Below are 16,514 nucleotides of genomic sequence, written 5' to 3' on the forward strand. Positions count from 1 at the left end.
TCACTGTGTCCGGTCTGGAGGCAGAGGGAAAGCAGAGCTGGCCCATGGGACTCATGGCTCACATATACCTACGTGGGTTTTACTGCTAGAATTCTAAACGTGTCACATGGGTCTTCCTGGGTTGAGTGACAGTGGAGGATGCTGCAGAGGGATACAAAGATGGGCCAGACGTTATTTCTGTTCTCAGGGAAACCACTCTACGGTAGGAAAACATACACACAACTTCTGGGTTAAAGCAGCACAGGCTTTGCACTTAGAGGTGAATTTGTCGCTCTAAGTCCAGTTCTGCCCTTACAGGCTCTGTTACCTTTGGCCCCTGACTTCACCTCCCCCAGCCTCAGTTTCCTCATCTGAGAACGAGGGGTAAAAATAGCGCCTATCTTACCGGGTTATGAGGAGATAACCCTATAAGGTTGTTTTGTTGCTCCCAGAGGATGAGGCAAAAGCAAAGGACATTCAAAACAACAAATCCTATATTTTGTGTTTTACATACTCAGGGTTTTTGTTATTTTTTTCAAATGGTATTTATAAAACAATGTTAAATACAGAGAAGCAGCCCTGGCCGGTGTGGCTCAGTTGCATGGGCGCTGTCCCGGTGCACCGAAAGGTTGCGGGTTCCATTCCTGGTCAGGGCACACACCTGGGTTGCAGTTTGATCCCTGGTCATGGAGTGTCCGGAAGGCAACCAGTGTTTCTCTCTCACATTGATGTTTCTCTCTCCCTCCCTCCCCTTTTCTCTAAAAATAAAGTAAGTACAGAGACTCAGGTGTCGTCTGTGTCCTCTGCTGTTTCTTAGCGCTCATCATAGACTCTGTAATATCCTACCTGGTTGATTTCATTCCTCCTCGCTGTCTTGCCCTCACTAACAGGTAGGGCCCCTGAGCATAGGAACTGGTGGAACTTTCTGGCCTAGCGTTTAGAACAGAGGTACATAGGTAGGTCTGCGTGCGTGTTTGGGAAGGGGGTAGAGGCGAATGTGGATGCCCAAGTGTGCACAGGGCTTGCGGGTGCAGGAGCCTGTGCGGATCCGCGGGGCGCTGGGGCGGCTCAGACGAGCGCTTGGGGTTGGGCTTGTTTCGCCCCAGCCGGCGGGCCGCAGGAGGGCGCGCATCCGTCCCGCACGGCCAGCAGGTGGCGCTGCCCGCCGGCTCCGGAGCCTGGAAGCCGGAAGAGGCGGTGCGGCCCGGGCTGGCGGGCCCTCGGCGCGGGAGACCCGGCTCCTCTGCGCCGCCCGTCCCGGCTCCGGAAAAGGGTGCCGCGGGGCGTCTGGAGGGGGCCCTGCGGATGCCCACGGGACGAGCGGCGGGCGCCGGGCCCCAGGGAACATGGGCGTGCTCAGGGCAGGGCTCTGCCCAGGCCTCACCCAGGACATGGTCCAGCTCCTGAGGAGCCACGGAATCAAGACAGGTGACCGCGTGTGCGTGCCACCAGCGGGGCACACCGCGGGGGCCGCCCCGCGCCCTGCAGACCTGGGCGGGGCCGGCCCTCCCTCCTCTGCTCCCCACCCTTTGGGGAGCCAGGCCTCCCTCTAACGGGGCGGAACCCCTGCTGTGTGCCCGGCCCCCTGCCCGGTCCTGCGGCTCTGTGAGTTCCCTAGGCCTCCTAAGACAGCCTGCCTCGAGGTGGAATTGTCACCCCACTTTGCAGATGGGTGAAAGCCACGCAGGGGCAGCCGCGCCCTTCGTGCCCATCAACCACACGTGGTTTGTTTTCAGTGGTGGACCTGGTTTCCGCAGACCTGGAGGAGGTCGCCCGGAAGTGCGGCTTGTCTTATAAGGTGAGCTGATGGTCTGCTCCTTCCAAACCTGGGTGTCTCTAAATGTCTGTCCCTGAGCCAGAGGAGCAAAGGGTGCTCAGAGTTTCATCTGGAGGGGAGGGGGGCAGACGGGACTCGGGGGTGCCCCCTCCCTCGCCTGCTCCTTGCTGAGTACTCTGGTTCGCTTGGGGTGGAAGTGCCCCGCCCACCCTGAGTTGCCCCGCCCACCCTGAGTTGCCCCGCCCCTTCGGCAGGCCTTGGTTGCCCTGAGGCGGGTGCTGCTGGCTCAGTTCTCAGCCTTCCCATGCAATGGCGCCGACCTCTACGAGGAACTGAAGACCTCCACCGCCATCCTGTCCACTGGCATTGGAAGGTGTGTATGTGCCCGCGGGGAAGGAGGTGAGACGCCGGAGCTTATGGATGCTTGCGGCTTGGCTTTTGACGCTTGAGTCTAGAGCAAGCATGTCAAACTCGCGGCCCGTGGGCCGCACACTTCGTTGATTTGGCGCGCATTAGCCTTTGAGTTTGACATGCTTGGTCTAGAGAGCAGGGTTTTTCAAGCAGGGGTGAGGGCAGCAGGGACTGATGGTCAGGGCTCCTGAGTTCTCTTACCTTCTAACAGGGTTTCTCAACCTCACACTCCTGACATTGGTTCGGTGCATCATTATTTAGGGGTCGGGGGACATCTCGTAAGCTGGAGGATGCTTGGCCGAATTCCTCACCTCTGTCCACTAGGTGCTAGTAGCACCTCCTGCTCCCCAAATTGTGCAATCAAACATGTCTCCTGAGCCCTGGCAGGTGTGGCTGGGTTGGTTGGAGTGTCCTCCTGTACACCAAAAGGTGGTGGGTTCTATTCCCAGTCAGGGCACATAACCAGGTTGCAGGTTCCATCCTGGGTCAGGGCGTGCAGGAGGCCACTGATTGATGTTTCTAACATCTATGTTTCTCTCTCTCTCTCTCTTTTTCTCTTTCTCCCTTCCTCTCTATGAAATCAATTTTTAAAAATGTCTCCAGACATTGCCAAATGACACCCGAGGAACAGAATTGCCCCTGATTGATAACTGCTGTCATATAACACAAGATGTCAGTATTTCATTATTATTCAGCAGATCAGAGCAACTCTTCTTCGGCCCTACGTCATATTTCACTTAAGAATAGGACAAGAAAGAACATACAGGACTAACACTTACTGAGTGCCTACTATATGCCAGCCATTGTATATAGGTTATGTAACCTCTTCAGGGAAAGTGTGAATTACGGGTAATGATTATTAACCCACTTGAGTTTAGCCGAAGAGGAGCGAGCGGTGGAGTGGGGCCCAAGCCCTTGGGGTACTTGACCGAGAACTTGGTTCATGCCCCAAACAGCAGCCGCTCTCTGACTGAGGGAGTCCGACCTCTTTCCTGGCCTGTTTGTGTGAAGTGTGATGAACTCCGCCATCACAGAAGTCTTTGGACTGGTTTGGCCCTTGCTGCTTCCATAACACATTCTCTTGGCAAGGTTCACACAGCATAGTGCTTGCGCCTCCTGGTTGGTCTGAATCTGTTATCCATCACGGCCTCCTGGTTGCCAGATACGTGCAGTTGATAGTTGTACGCGTGAGGCAAGGCTCCTGCACGTAAAGGAGAATGGGATCCCGTGGGTAGGAAGACGAGCAGGTGAACCCAGCAGGGAGGTACAGAAATGTGTGAGGCAGCGTAAGGAGGGAGTGATTAACAGGAAGCACACTGGGCCTTTGGGCTTAGGGAGCTTATAAAACCAACGTACTCCGAGGAAGCATTTCGGGAGCAGTCAAGTGGTACCCTGGCAGGACTGCAGCTGCAGCGGGTCCCTGCAGGGGAGATCAGAGCGGCTCAGGAAAGCTCTAGGAAGGAGGCAGGCCTTGGGCATTGAGGACCGGGTGGGCTTTCTCTGGGTGCTACCAAGAGCCAGGCACCGCGCTTGCCCTTCACAGTGTATTATTTCATTTGTTCTTCACCAGTGAGCGCTTCGATGTCTCTCTCTCTCTCTCTCTCTCTCTTCTCTCTTCATCCCCTCTTCTCCCCCTTCCTCTCTCTAAGCATGTCCTCCGGTGATGATTAAAAACTAAATAACAGCCCTAACCGGTTTGGCTCAGTGGATAGAGCGTCGGCCTGAGGACTGAAGGGTCCCCGGTTCGGTTCCGGTCAAGGGCATGTACCTTGGTTGCGGGCACATTCCCAGTAGGGAGTGTACAGGAGGCAGCTGATCGATGTTTCTCTCATTGATGTTTCTAACTCTCTATCCCTCTCCCTTCCTCTCTGTAAAAACTCAATAAAATATATATTTTTTAAAAACAAACAAAAAAACCCCCCTAAATAACATTTACTGTTTTTCTGATTATAAAAGTAATGCATACTCATAATAAACGATTTCCAATACACAGAAACACAAAGAAAAAGTAAAAACCACCTCAGTCAATAATTTTAGCCTTTTATACCCTGTCATCATCCCTTTTTGCTTAACGTTCAATGTCTTTAAAAGGTCTTCAAAACATTTTAATGGCCATATCTAATACGTATAAACCACAATTTACCCATAATTATTCAACCAGTCACCAATTTGGAAATTTCCAACTTTTCTCCTGTAATTCATTCATTCATTCTTTTTTAAAAAAATACATTTTTATTGATTTTAGAGAGGAAGGGAGAGGGAGAGAGAGAGAGAGAGAAGAATGGATCAGCTGCCTTCCGAACGCCCCCCATGTGGGATCAAGCCCAAAATCAGGACATGTGCCCAGACCGGGAATTGAACCAGTGACTCCTGGTATGTGGGATAACGCTCAAGCAACTAAGCCACACCAGCCGGGCAATACCTGCCTCTTTTTTTAATTTTATTTATTTATTTATTTTTTTACAGAGAGGAAGGGAGAAGGATAGAGAGTCAGAAACATTGATGAGAGAGAAACATCAATCAGCTGCCTCCTGCACACCCTCCTACTGGGGATGTGCCCACAACCAAGGTACATGCCCTTGACCGGAACCAAACCTGGGACCCTTCAGTCCGCAGGCGGATGCTCTATCCACTGAGCCAAACCGGTTAGGGCAACCTGCCTCTTTTTAAAACTCCTTTGGTGCCCTGGCAGGTGTGGCTCAGTTAGGGGCCACACCTGGAGAAGCACTGCTGTGATGCGACTGGGGTTCTCTGATCTCAGTGGGAGGAATGGGATCCAGGAATTGCAGAGCCTGGATGCCTTTTTAAACAGAGTCAGGGACAGCTGTCCTAAGATGCTACAGGGCTGCAGTCTTTTGACTGGCAGGGGTCTGTGGTTATAATCACGGGGTCCCTGGAATTGAAATAGATGGGGTGCGTACTAAGGTGCTACTTGGCATAGACAGAGGGGTCATGGGAGGTCTCAGGAACTATTTCTGAGGACTGGCACCGGTGAAGTGATGGTAGGGTGAGCTAAGGGATGCTTGTGGACACGGAGACATTGGTATGGGCTCTGGTGTAGGAGAATCCAGCCAGTAGGCTGGGCAGGACATGGAGGGTGGTTAGTTACTTGTTTCATGGTGGTTCAAGGACAGAACTCAAATTAGGAATTGGCCGTGTCTTGAGTTTTATCACAAGGCTCCCACAGCCCGAGTGCCAATAATAATAGGACTAAATGGCATGTCCTATAGCTTATTTCTCTGGGAATATTTATTGTGGGTCTCTTGTGTTTCGGGCCAGTGTAGCACAGTGCCTGGATGTAAGGGCCAGTACCTGCCCCAGGGTGCTCTGGGCCACATGGGGAAGACAGACAAAAACAAGTAAATAGAAAATAATTCAAAACCCCTAGAACTAATACGTGAATTCAGCTAGGTTGCAGGATATAGAGTAACACGTAAAAATTAATTGCATTTTTGTATACTCAAAATGAACATGTGGAAATGGAAATTAAAAACACAATACCGTTTAAAATTGCTTCCAAGAAAATGAAATAGTTAGGTCTAAATCTAACAAAACAGATATAAGATCTGTATGCTGAAAATTAAAAATTGCTGATGAGCCCTGGCCAGATGGTTTAGTTGGTTAGAGCATCGTCCCAATGCACCAAGGTTGTGGGTTCGACACTCAGTCAGGGCACATACTGGAATCAACCAGTGAATACATAAATAAGTGACACAACAAATTAATGTTTCTCTGTCTTTCTTCCTCCCCTTCCTCCCCCTCCCTCCCTCTCTCTAAAAAATCAATCAATGTATTTTTTTAAATTGCTGATAAAAGAAGTCAAAATGGACCCAAATAAATAGAGGGACATATTGTATTTATGGATTGGGAGACCGAACATAGCAAAGATATCAATTCTTCCCAAAATGATCTATAGATTTAATGCAGTTCCTACCAAAAATCCCAGCAAGGTTGTTTGAGAAATAGGCTTATTCTAATAATTTTATGGAAGAGCCAATGGCCTAGAACAGCTAAAACAATTTTGAAAAAGAAGAAGAAAGTTGGAGGAACCATTCTAGCAAATGTTAAAGCTTGCTATATAGCTGCAGTAATCAAGACAAATGTGATATTGGCAGAGAGATAGGCATACAGATCAACGGAGCGGAATAGAGAACCCAGAAATAGACCCAGATGTGTCCGACTGATTTTTGACAAAGATGCAAAAACACTTCAGTGAGGAGGAATATAGCCTTTTGAACAAATGGTGTTGGAGCTATTGAACATCACGGGTAATAAATAAATAAACCTAAAATTGAAAATGGATCATGGACTTAAATGTGAAACTTAAAACTATCCATCTTTTAGAACAAAACAGGAGAAAATCTTTGGTAGCTAGGACTAGGCATAGAGTTCTTAGACTTGACATGAAAGTATGAGCAATAAAAAAATTGATAATACGTTTTTTAAAACAGTCAAAATGAAAAACTGTTCAAAATTTAAAACTTCCTCTGCAAAAGAGGATGAAAAGGTAATCTATAAAGTGGGGAAAATATTTTAAAGCCACATACTCTACAAGGGACTTGCATCTAGAAAACATAAAGAATTCTTAAACCTCAACAGTAACACAAACAGTCCAATTAGGAAATGGGGCTTTAGCCGCCTTGGCCCAGTGGATAGAGCGTCAGCCTGTGAACTGAAGGGTCTCAGGTTCGATTCTGGCCAAGGGCACATGCCTGGGTTTCGGACTCGATCCCCAGTTGGGGGCGTGCGGGAGGCAGCTGATCAATGATTCTCTCATCATTGATGGTTTCTATCTCTCTCCTCCCTTCCTCTCTGAAATTAATAAAGAAATATATTTTTTAAAAAATAGCAAAAAAAGGAAAATGGGCAAAAGACATGAACAGACACTTCACCAAAGAGGACATACAGGTGGCAAATAATCACATAAAAGGATGTTCAACATCATTGTTCATTAGGGAAAAGTAAATTAAGATGCACTGAGATACTACTACACACTTACCAGAATGATTAAAGTGAAAATGGTGAGCTCTGGCTGGTCTTGCTCAGTTGTTAGAGCAAACTGTAACCTCCTGGTTCATAGGTCGACGCTCAGCCACTGAGCCACAAGCTGGCCTGGCTGGAGAGATGATTTTTAAGCTGCGAGCGAAAGGATGAGGAGGGCGCACGGAGGAACATTTAGCCACGCCCTTTCCCTGAAGGAAACTCTTCCTAGAAACCTCCTGGCCAGAGACATTGAGAGCATCTCCGGACAGAACCAATGTCTTGCTTTTCTTCTTGGCTACTACTTCCCTCCCTACTCTCCAGTACCCTGGGTTGATCCTCTTCCTTCCTCTTCTGCCATCAGCCTAGACAAACTGCTCGATGCTGGTCTCTATACTGGAGAAGTGACTGAAATTGTAGGAGTCCCAGGTAGCGGCAAAACCCAGGTAACACATACAGCCAGAAGCCAGAGGATTGGGAGAGGTAGGTGTATATGATCCTGGATCCCCAGGGAAGCTTCTGCCAGTAGATTGTGATTCAGAGCTTGGAAGAGAGACGATGGGTGGTGAGGAGTGGGTCTTGAACTTGACCCATTCATGTCACTGGGATCTGAATAGATTTGGTGGGAAGCTCCATCCTGGGCAATCTTTGAGGGCTCAAGTTCACCCAATGCCCGGTCTCTACTCAGGTATGTCTTTGTGTGGCTGCAAATGTGGCCCATGGCCTGCAGCAGAACGTCCTATACGTGGATTCCAATGGAGGGCTGACAGCCTCCCGCATCCTCCAGCTACTTCAGGCCAGAACCCCGGATGAGGAAGAGCAGGTAAGGGGTAGGAGTGCTGGATTCCTTTAAAGCTGTGACACAAAGACCCCACGATCCCTTACATTATAAGGATTTTAGCCATTTGGATGAGTAGCCCTGCTGGCTTTGAAACTTGCTGTTCTCTGAATACTTCCTGTATTCTTCCAGTCTCCCTGTTATAACATCATCCCAACTTGGATGCCGTTCACACACGATCCCCCCCGCGCCCCCCAGCTCCTTGCATACCTTAATTCAGGGCTGGCAAATACCCAGCGTCAGTGTTCCTATCCCATTTCTTGCCCAGGGCAGACACCACCAATCAGTCCTATCACACTTCCCCACTGTGCTCTGACTTAGCTTTGCAGCTCAGCACCCAGGCAGCCACCACCGTGAGAACTGGCCCGTTAGACAAAGCGTCTTGCCATCCTGGACCTGATTCCTTGTATCCAGATGCCTCTTCCTGCTCAGCCTTAAAATCCCCCTTCCTCTTGCTGGACCCTGCTCCCTCTTATCCAAAGCCCCCCTTCTCTTTCCCACCCCTTCAGGCAGGAGCTCTCCAGAGGATCCAGGTGGTGCGTGCCTTTGACATCTTCCAGATGCTGGATGTGCTGCAGGACCTCCGAGGCGCTGTGGCCCAGCAGGTGAGTCCGCTGTCCCGCTCCTCCCAGCTTCACCCAGCTTGCCGGGTGCCATCTATTTGTGGGCAGGTGTCCTACTACAGACTCTCTGGAAATGCAGATGTGCAATCTGGTGACTCCAGCTGGGCTTGCCACTCCCAGGATGGGGTTCTGAGTGCTTAATTCGTTCCTGAGTGCCTCGTTGTGTACACACTCATCTTCCCCACTAAACAGTAAGCCCCTTGAGTGCAAGGATCATGTCATACTCATCTCGGCATTCCCCCGATGGATCAGTTTTCAGCTGCGCGTAATAGAGTATGACTGACAGACACTTAAACTTTGAGGACATTTAATTATCTCACAGGATCTGGAGGTTGGCAGGGCCACATTATTAGGGCTTTAGGCTGGTGTGTGTGTGATTCTCTTGCGCTTTCCCCTTGTGATTGCAAAGTGGCTGCTGTTGATCTAAGCCTCATATTTTTATTTTTTTAATAATTTTTTTTTATTGATTTCAGAGAGGAAGGGAGAGGGAGAGAGCGATAGAAATATCAATGATGAGAGAGAATCATTGATTGGTTGCCTCCTGCACACCCCACCCTGGGGATCGTGCCCGAAACCCTGGGCATGTGCCCTGGCTGGGATTCAAACCGTGATATCCTGGTTCATAGGTCAACGCTCAACTACTGAGCCACGCTGGCCGGGCTAAGCCTCATATTTTTCAACATCACATCCACATTCAGGGCAGTGAAAGTAGATGCCTCTTTTTTTGTACTTGTTCCTCTTTTATCAGGGAAGAAAATCTTTCTCCAAAACCCGCTAGCAGACTGCCCATTTCCCCTTACATCTAATTGGCCAAAACTGAGTTATACGTGTATCTGAGACCAGGGGTTGGGCCCACCTTCCCTGATGTCAGAAGATCTGTGTCCGGTACCCGGCCACATCTGCAGTTCTGTTAACAAGCAAGAGGGGTTCGGAATGGCATTTGGGTTGGTTCCCTGCAAACCTGCTAAGTGTTTAGACAGGATTTGGTGCACTGATTTATAGACTATTAGATTTGGAAGACACCTTAGAATAGTTTAATTCATCTGAAATGTTTTCCTTCACCCAGAAGCATGACATGTTCCTATGGGCATACCCAGGGTTGTATATCATTTTTACAAACCTTAGAACATACAATAGTTGAACAACTACTTGCCAGGGGCTGACCCCACAGAAGAGGACTCACTTCAGTGGGGCTCTGGTGCCCGGTGAGCCCACCCCTGGAGTGTGGCACTGGTGGAGGTGATTAGGTGGTGCTCCAGCGTGGTCTGAAGCTGTCCACTGGCAGGGAGGAGGGGGCAACATGCAGTCTTATCTTATATAACACTAGAGGCCCAGTGCACGAAATTCTTGCAACAGTAGGGCTTCCTTCCCCCAGCTGCCAGCACCGGCTTCCCTCTGGCACCGGGACCAGGGCTTCCCTCTGGCCACTGGCAGGCACCCAGGAGCCGGGCTTCCCTCGCAGCCCCGGCTTCGTCCGGAAGGATGTCTGGTCCAATTAGCATATTACGCTTTTATTATTATAGATAACAGTCTTGGGAGTGATGTCTCATTACCTTCGCCATGTAGCATAGCCTAATTAAGAGAGTGACACTCCAACACCTTTGCCATTTTAGTCAGAAGTAAGTCACAGGACACATCCAGGGTCAAGGGGAGGGGATTATACAAGGGCGTGAGAACCTAAAGGTGGGCATCGTGGGGGCCACTTAAGGCTCTGTCTGCCACAGATGACCTGGAAGTGACGAACAGGGCAAGGCTTGCTGTCCCATTTTAACCAGAGATTTCAACCTGCTCTCCCAGAGAGTAAGGAAGGGCTAAGCCAGTTTCAGTTTTAGCTTCTCTCTTTTCTGCCATCCTCTCAGATAAGCTGATGACTGGCCAAGAGTCAGTAAGTGGAAGACGTGCCAGAGACAGAGCAGATAATGCTGAATATCTACTAGTAAGACTCAGCTCACGTGAAGTGAAAAAAAAAAGTTGAGAAAACAGTCAGCAAATGACTTGGATATAAGGAGTAAGGGAGAAGAGAAGCAACAAAGATAGGTCAAAAAAAAAAAAAAAAGGAAAAAGAAACAAAAAACAGGAAGATGCTAATGCTTGTGTAGAGACAAAAAATTATGATTTTCACAGATGGCTGTCTGTATAGCCCCTATTTGGAACCATTTTAGATACAGAAAATGAGGCCCTAGAGGCATGATCTGGAAGGCGACAGTGAAGTGGAGAGGAAGTAAACTTGAAGGAAGTTAGGACTCTGAAAAGTGAGCAGAAGAGGGAAAGAGGGGCCTGACAGGCTGGTCGGGGGCGGGCCATGAGAGAGGTGGCCACTAAGAAAATTCCTGACCAGGGGCCACAACACTGAACAGGGATTTCTCAAATGTCGTTATTTTAGGGTATCTGGGATGTCCTGATTTAAACCTTCTCTATCCGCCCAAATCTTCAGTAAAATCTCTTATTTGTACAAATGGGGTTGAGGGAAAAAGACATTGATGAAATTGGGTGATACCTGCACAGCTGTATTTGGTCAGGGAAGGTTCTCACCAGTTCCTTTAAAAGAAAATGTTTTTATTGATTTTAGAGAGTGAGGGAGAGGGAGAGAGGGATAGAAACATCAATGATGAGAATCATTGATCAGCTACCTCCTGCATGCCCCTACTGGGGATTGAGCCCGCAACCCGGGCATGTGCCCTGACAGGATCGACCGTGACCTCCTGGTTCATGGGGTGGTTGTTCAATTACTGAGCCACACTGGTTGGGCTCTTCCCAGTTTATATTAGAATCAAGCTTGGGTTGTAATGAGTGCCCCCTAGAGGCCCAAGTGGTTCATGACACCTGCTTCCCACCAACCCCTTAGGTGAGCGATTCTTCAGGAACTGTGAAGGTGGTCATTGTGGACTCTGTCACCGCTGTGGTCTCCCCACTTCTGGGAGGTCAGCAGAGGGAAGGTGAGTGATGTGTGTGGCAGAGCCCAGGGTCAGAGATGTGACCTTGTCTCCCAGCTCTGGAGTCCAGTATCCAGCCAGCCCAGTCCCTAATGCCCTGCTCCCTCCCGCTCTGCTTCTCCTCCAGGCTTGGCCTTGATGATGCAGCTGGCCTTGGAGCTGAAGACCCTGGCCCGGGACCTCGGCGTGGCAGTGGTGGTGAGGAAGGGCGCTTGGCCAGCGTGCTTGTCCCACCTGATTCCTGGGCTTCACCAAGAGGGAAGATGAACCTGATTTCTAGCTGTAGCTAAAAATGTATTTCCCTTAAATGGAAGTTTCTTTATTGCCCTTATATGGCAGCTTCTGGACCCCCAAAATGGAAAGGGTCACAGCCCAACCTCCATGGGTCACCTAGAGCACTGGACCCTGAGGGGATCCACCTATAAATAGCTAAGGGATCAGAGGTAGTCTTGTTTTTCTTTTTTCTTTCTTGAAGTTAAGTAAATTCACATAGAGTAACTTTCTTCTTGTTTCGAGTTTGACTAACAGCCTTGTTTCCTGTCTAGACTGCAATCAAAAGACAAAATATCCATTTCTATCACCTCAGAAAGGTGCTCTGGGCATGTGACCTGACTGGAAATCGAACCCTGACCTCCTGGTTTATAGTTCAATACTCAGCCACTGAGCCACACCAGTCACTATGGCAGGGCAAGAATGCCATTTTTAGCAGTTATGTATTATCTTGTTTAATACCTATGTTACAGAGGTCAGCAAACCTTTTCTATTAAGGGCCAGGTAGTAAATATTTGAGGCTTTATGACTATACTAGAGGCCTGTGCACGAAATTCATGCACAAATAGGGACCCCAAGCCTGGCGGACGATCAGGGCCAATTGGGGCCTTCTGGTTGCCGGCCGGGGCCTCCCTTCCAGCCACTAGCCGGGGCCTCTCTTCCCCAGCTTGGAGCCTTTATAAGTGGTTCTTAACCTTTCTAATGCCGCGGCCCTTTAATACAGTTCCTCATGTTGTGGTGACCCCCAACCACAAAATTATTTTTGTTGCTACTTCATACCTGTAATTTTGCTACTGTTATGAATTGTAATGTAAATATCTGTGTTTTCCGATGGTCTTAGGTGACCCTGCTAGCGGTTCTCAACCTGTGGGTCGAGACCCAAAGGGCTGATTGGACATGGTCTCACGATGCCTGTCTGCTGGGTTGGGGGTGGGGGTGGTGGGCTCAAGACCACCACTGGCCTCCCTTCAGGAAAGTGCAGACAGCACTGCTTGTTCCCGGACACATGCCCCATCACCTTCGTTGGAGTCAAGCTTGAGGCATTGTGGTTTAGTGGAAAGAGCTGTGCCCAAGTCAGGAGCCCGGGGTCTGGTTCAGGACCTATGTGGATAAGTTACGGAGTCTTGGGGAAGGAGTTTCTCCATGCTAGGCCTCAGCGTTCCCATCTGTAAAACGAAGGAGTCAGAACAGATGTCCTCTCTGCTAGCATTATGGGTCTGTACGTCTTTGATTCTTTCTGCCGCAGGTGACCAACCACATGACCCGAGACAGGGACAGCGGGAAGCTTAAACCTGCCTTGGGCCGCTCCTGGAGCTTTGTGCCCAGCACCCGGATTGTCCTGGCCATCGGCGAAGGAGCAGGAGCACCGGGCAGTGAGCGCACGGCGTGTCTGACTAAATCTCCCCGTCTGGTGAGTCAGTCCCAGGGGCAAATAAAACTAATAATAACAATAAATAAAAATGAAACTAATAACAATAAAACAAAAACAAATCATCTGGGCCCTTGAGGGTAGTGTCTATGCCCATAGATGTCTTATAGAGGAATTCTTGGATGCTGAGAAGTTGCAACCAAAAACTTGGGTTGCTTAACTCAAAAACTTACCCTTCCCTCCTGTCTTCTTCCAGCCAACAGGTTCCCAGGAGACGGTAGACATTGGGACCTGGGGGGCTCTGGAGCAGAGCCCATTGTTACAGGGAGAGCAGGCATGACTGTGCTGTTGATTGGGAAGGGAGAGGCCTCAAGGCCTCCGACTCTCCTGTACAGGAACGCCTGCCGCTCACTGCCAGCCAGCTCTTGGGATGCGGGAGACACTCTCGGGCCGGGCAGAAGGCAATCTCAGATTCTCCAGTTGCTCTCTCTGTGGAAACATTTAGAACTACTGGCAAGAGAGGATGCTGTAGTGGAGGACCCAGAAATTCATGCTGGAGCCAAGTTTTCTTCCCTTGTTTCTACCATGCATGTGTCTACTGGAGCCAAGTTCATTCACCCTGGCTTGGGGCATCTCTGAAGAGGCACGCTAGTGACTGGATGGATAACCCTCCCATGCATCACCATCGTGCCTGCACTCCATCCTAATACAGTGACTGAACCATGAAACTTGCCTTTGCTTCTCTTTTTTGGTTTGTTTTTTGGCCTCTGTTTTTCCATCTGTAAATGAGGCTCTCTTCCCCTTAGCTCTGTTTTTGAGTTACTGAGTTGAAGTAAATACAAAACTCTTCTTCATCTATGTCCTGCTCTTAAAAATATAAAAAGGAAATTTCCTGAGCCCCAGATCCACCTAATTTCCCCCCAGAATGTTGTTTTTTCCCCCCAGTTTCCACCAGTGAGGACCCAAAGAACGGTTATTCCTCTTTGGCTCTTGCTGATTTGGTGTCACACACCTGCGTGCATCACCAGGCCCAGGTGAGACAGGGAGCTCGCTGCAGTCCCAGGGCTATTATCTAATGAAGGGAGGATGTGACCTGCTCCTAGTGAATCCAGACACTTGTATAATATGCACGATGCCCTGTGGGGCCCCTCCATAGTACAAAGTACCCAGAGGTGCTGAACCATGCATGGCCTTGCCCATAAGCAGACAGAGGAGAATTTGCTCAGTAAATAGAGCCAGCTGGGAAAATTGATGCTGGCATAAATAATACATGGCAAATCTAGTCTTCATGCAGAAATTCATTGCCGGTGGCTCCGAGATGCAATATAATTACCCTTCTCTTCCAGCCAGCTGTACCAGGGCGTAGTGCCCTAGCGTTCGAAATACCCCCCTCCCCTCACACACACCCACCCTGTCTGTTACCAGCACGGTAGCCATCCGTCTGAGAGCTGAGAGCTGTCTCCCTGGCTGGGAGGAGAGGGGGACACCAGGGACGGGAAAACAAAAGGCAAAGCAGAGAAATGATCAGGTTGTTTACTGAATACATTTTTTAACAGGAAGGCTGCCTTTCTCAGAGAGCCTGTTGTGTAATTAATTAGTTGTGTCTTGGCTGCAGGAAAAGGGGTGTCAGAATCGTAGACCGATGATCTGACATTTAGAGATGATAAACGCAGCAGGGATAGCAGCAAGGAGCATGGCGCGTTGGGAATGCATGGGGCACTGGCTCGAGGGTATCTGCCTGGGTGAGGACAGGGTTGGTGAGCCTGAGGGAACCCTGGTGCGGCTGCTCTCACAGAACACCACGGGAGGAATTAATCTTCAGTATCCTTTTTAAAGAATATATATTTTTACTGATTTCAGAGGAAAGGGATAGGGAAAGATAGAAACATTAATGATGAGAGAGAAGCATTGATCAGCTGCCTCCTGCACGCCCCCTACTGCAGATCAAGCCCGCAACTCGGGTATGTACCCAGAATCGAACCCGGGACCCTTCAGTCTGAAGGCCGATGCTCTATCCCCTGAGCCAAATCAGCTAGGGCTTTTCGGTATCCTTATCCTGTGAGCGGTTGGCACATTTCTGCAGCCGTGGTAGGAAACAGTACTTGAAGCTGGGAATGACAAATCCCTGCCACTCTTACCATTTGGGCATCCTGAGCCCACGCAGACATCACCAACCAATCAAGCATTCTTTTTTGCGGAGCGCACAGTGTTTTGCAGTTTTTTTCCACAGAGCACTCCAGGTAACCTCAGCCAATCCGCTGGACTTGGCATTCAGCGTGGAACCTGGTTGCCATCTCTGCCCTGGGGAGATCTGCCCTGTTTCCAGGTGCTTAGCCCCTGACTGAGGACCCTAGACTAGCGTGGTTTGAGAGGCCTGGAAAGATCATCTGTCCCTTCCTGTGACTTAACAGAGAAGGAAACTGAGCCCCAAAGAAGAGTAGGACAGTCCCAGTGGTAGAGCAGGGCTGGAACCCAGAACTCCTGATTCCTAGGCCAGGACTCTGCCTGTCCCCACATCGCCTTTAATTTCCAATCCGCACCGTTCTATTCCCACTGGGGCACTTACTCCAGCTGAAGGCGCCACAGCCCTCAAGCCCAGGTGGCATCTCTGGCCATGGGAAGGCGCCCCATTCACTGCTGTGCCAGACCACCGTGTGACATTCCTGCAGGACCTGGCCCCTCGTACTTGCTTCCTCCTTGGGCCTTGCTCTTAGACCAGGGCTTCCTTGCCCCGCGTGCTGCCACTGCACACTCTGCTCGGGGCACATTGGACAGTTCCAAGCAGGCCTCAGGCCAGGCTGGCTCTTCTACCCAAGTGACTTTCCCCTGCTTATGTGCTGCCTCTGCCCACCCCCACCCCCCACTGTGGCTGGTGCATCCACACTGACAGCTTCCCTTTCTTATGCCTCCACGGTGGTCCAGATAGACATTTCTCATAACCACCCTGTGCCATTCTCTCATACTTTCTGTTCATTTATCTGACCATGAGCTCAAGATCCACTTTAAGGGTTCCCATGTCAAATTTTCTTTTGCTTGCCCAGCTGGTGTGGCTCAGTAGTTGAGTGTCAACCTATGAATCAGGAGGTCACAGTTCGATTCCTGGTCAGGGCACATGCCTGGGCAGTGTGGGAAGTGCAGGAGGCAGCTGATCAATGATTCTCTCTTATCATTGATGTTTCTATCTCTCCCCTCCAGTCCTCTCTGAAATCAATTATATACATATATATAGAGAGTCTTTTTCATTCTGCCCTGATAGCAGTATAGACTACTCATCCCAACCTCTTTTCATCTTAGCTCACCATAAAAAGCTGGACCAGAGATCTACTTTATCAGC

General features: G+C 49.6%; 1 protein-coding gene across 2 annotated transcripts; it reads left to right on the forward strand.

Moving 5' to 3' along the window:
- Window positions 1-1,157: 1,157 nt before the first annotated feature.
- Window positions 1,158-14,028, forward strand: RAD51D (RAD51 paralog D). Of its 2 annotated transcripts, none has more exons than XM_054709643.1 (10): window positions 1,158-1,417; window positions 1,648-1,777; window positions 2,011-2,129; window positions 7,512-7,593; window positions 7,836-7,970; window positions 8,495-8,590; window positions 11,454-11,544; window positions 11,669-11,739; window positions 13,058-13,222; window positions 13,437-14,028. In XM_054709643.1, exons 1-10 carry the CDS (start codon window positions 1,326-1,328, stop codon window positions 13,518-13,520), a joined length of 1,065 nt encoding a protein of 354 aa, XP_054565618.1. In that variant the 5' UTR covers window positions 1,158-1,325; the 3' UTR covers window positions 13,521-14,028. The 2 variants fall into 2 exon arrangements, with proteins under 2 accessions (XP_054565618.1, XP_008152065.2); XM_008153843.3 differs by having other exon boundaries at window positions 1,158-1,407; window positions 1,716-1,777; window positions 13,437-14,027.
- Window positions 14,029-16,514: the final 2,486 nt, after the last annotated feature.

Source organism: Eptesicus fuscus, chromosome 20 (assembly GCF_027574615.1).
Source record: "Eptesicus fuscus isolate TK198812 chromosome 20, DD_ASM_mEF_20220401, whole genome shotgun sequence".
NCBI lineage: Eukaryota > Metazoa > Chordata > Mammalia > Chiroptera > Vespertilionidae > Eptesicus > Eptesicus fuscus.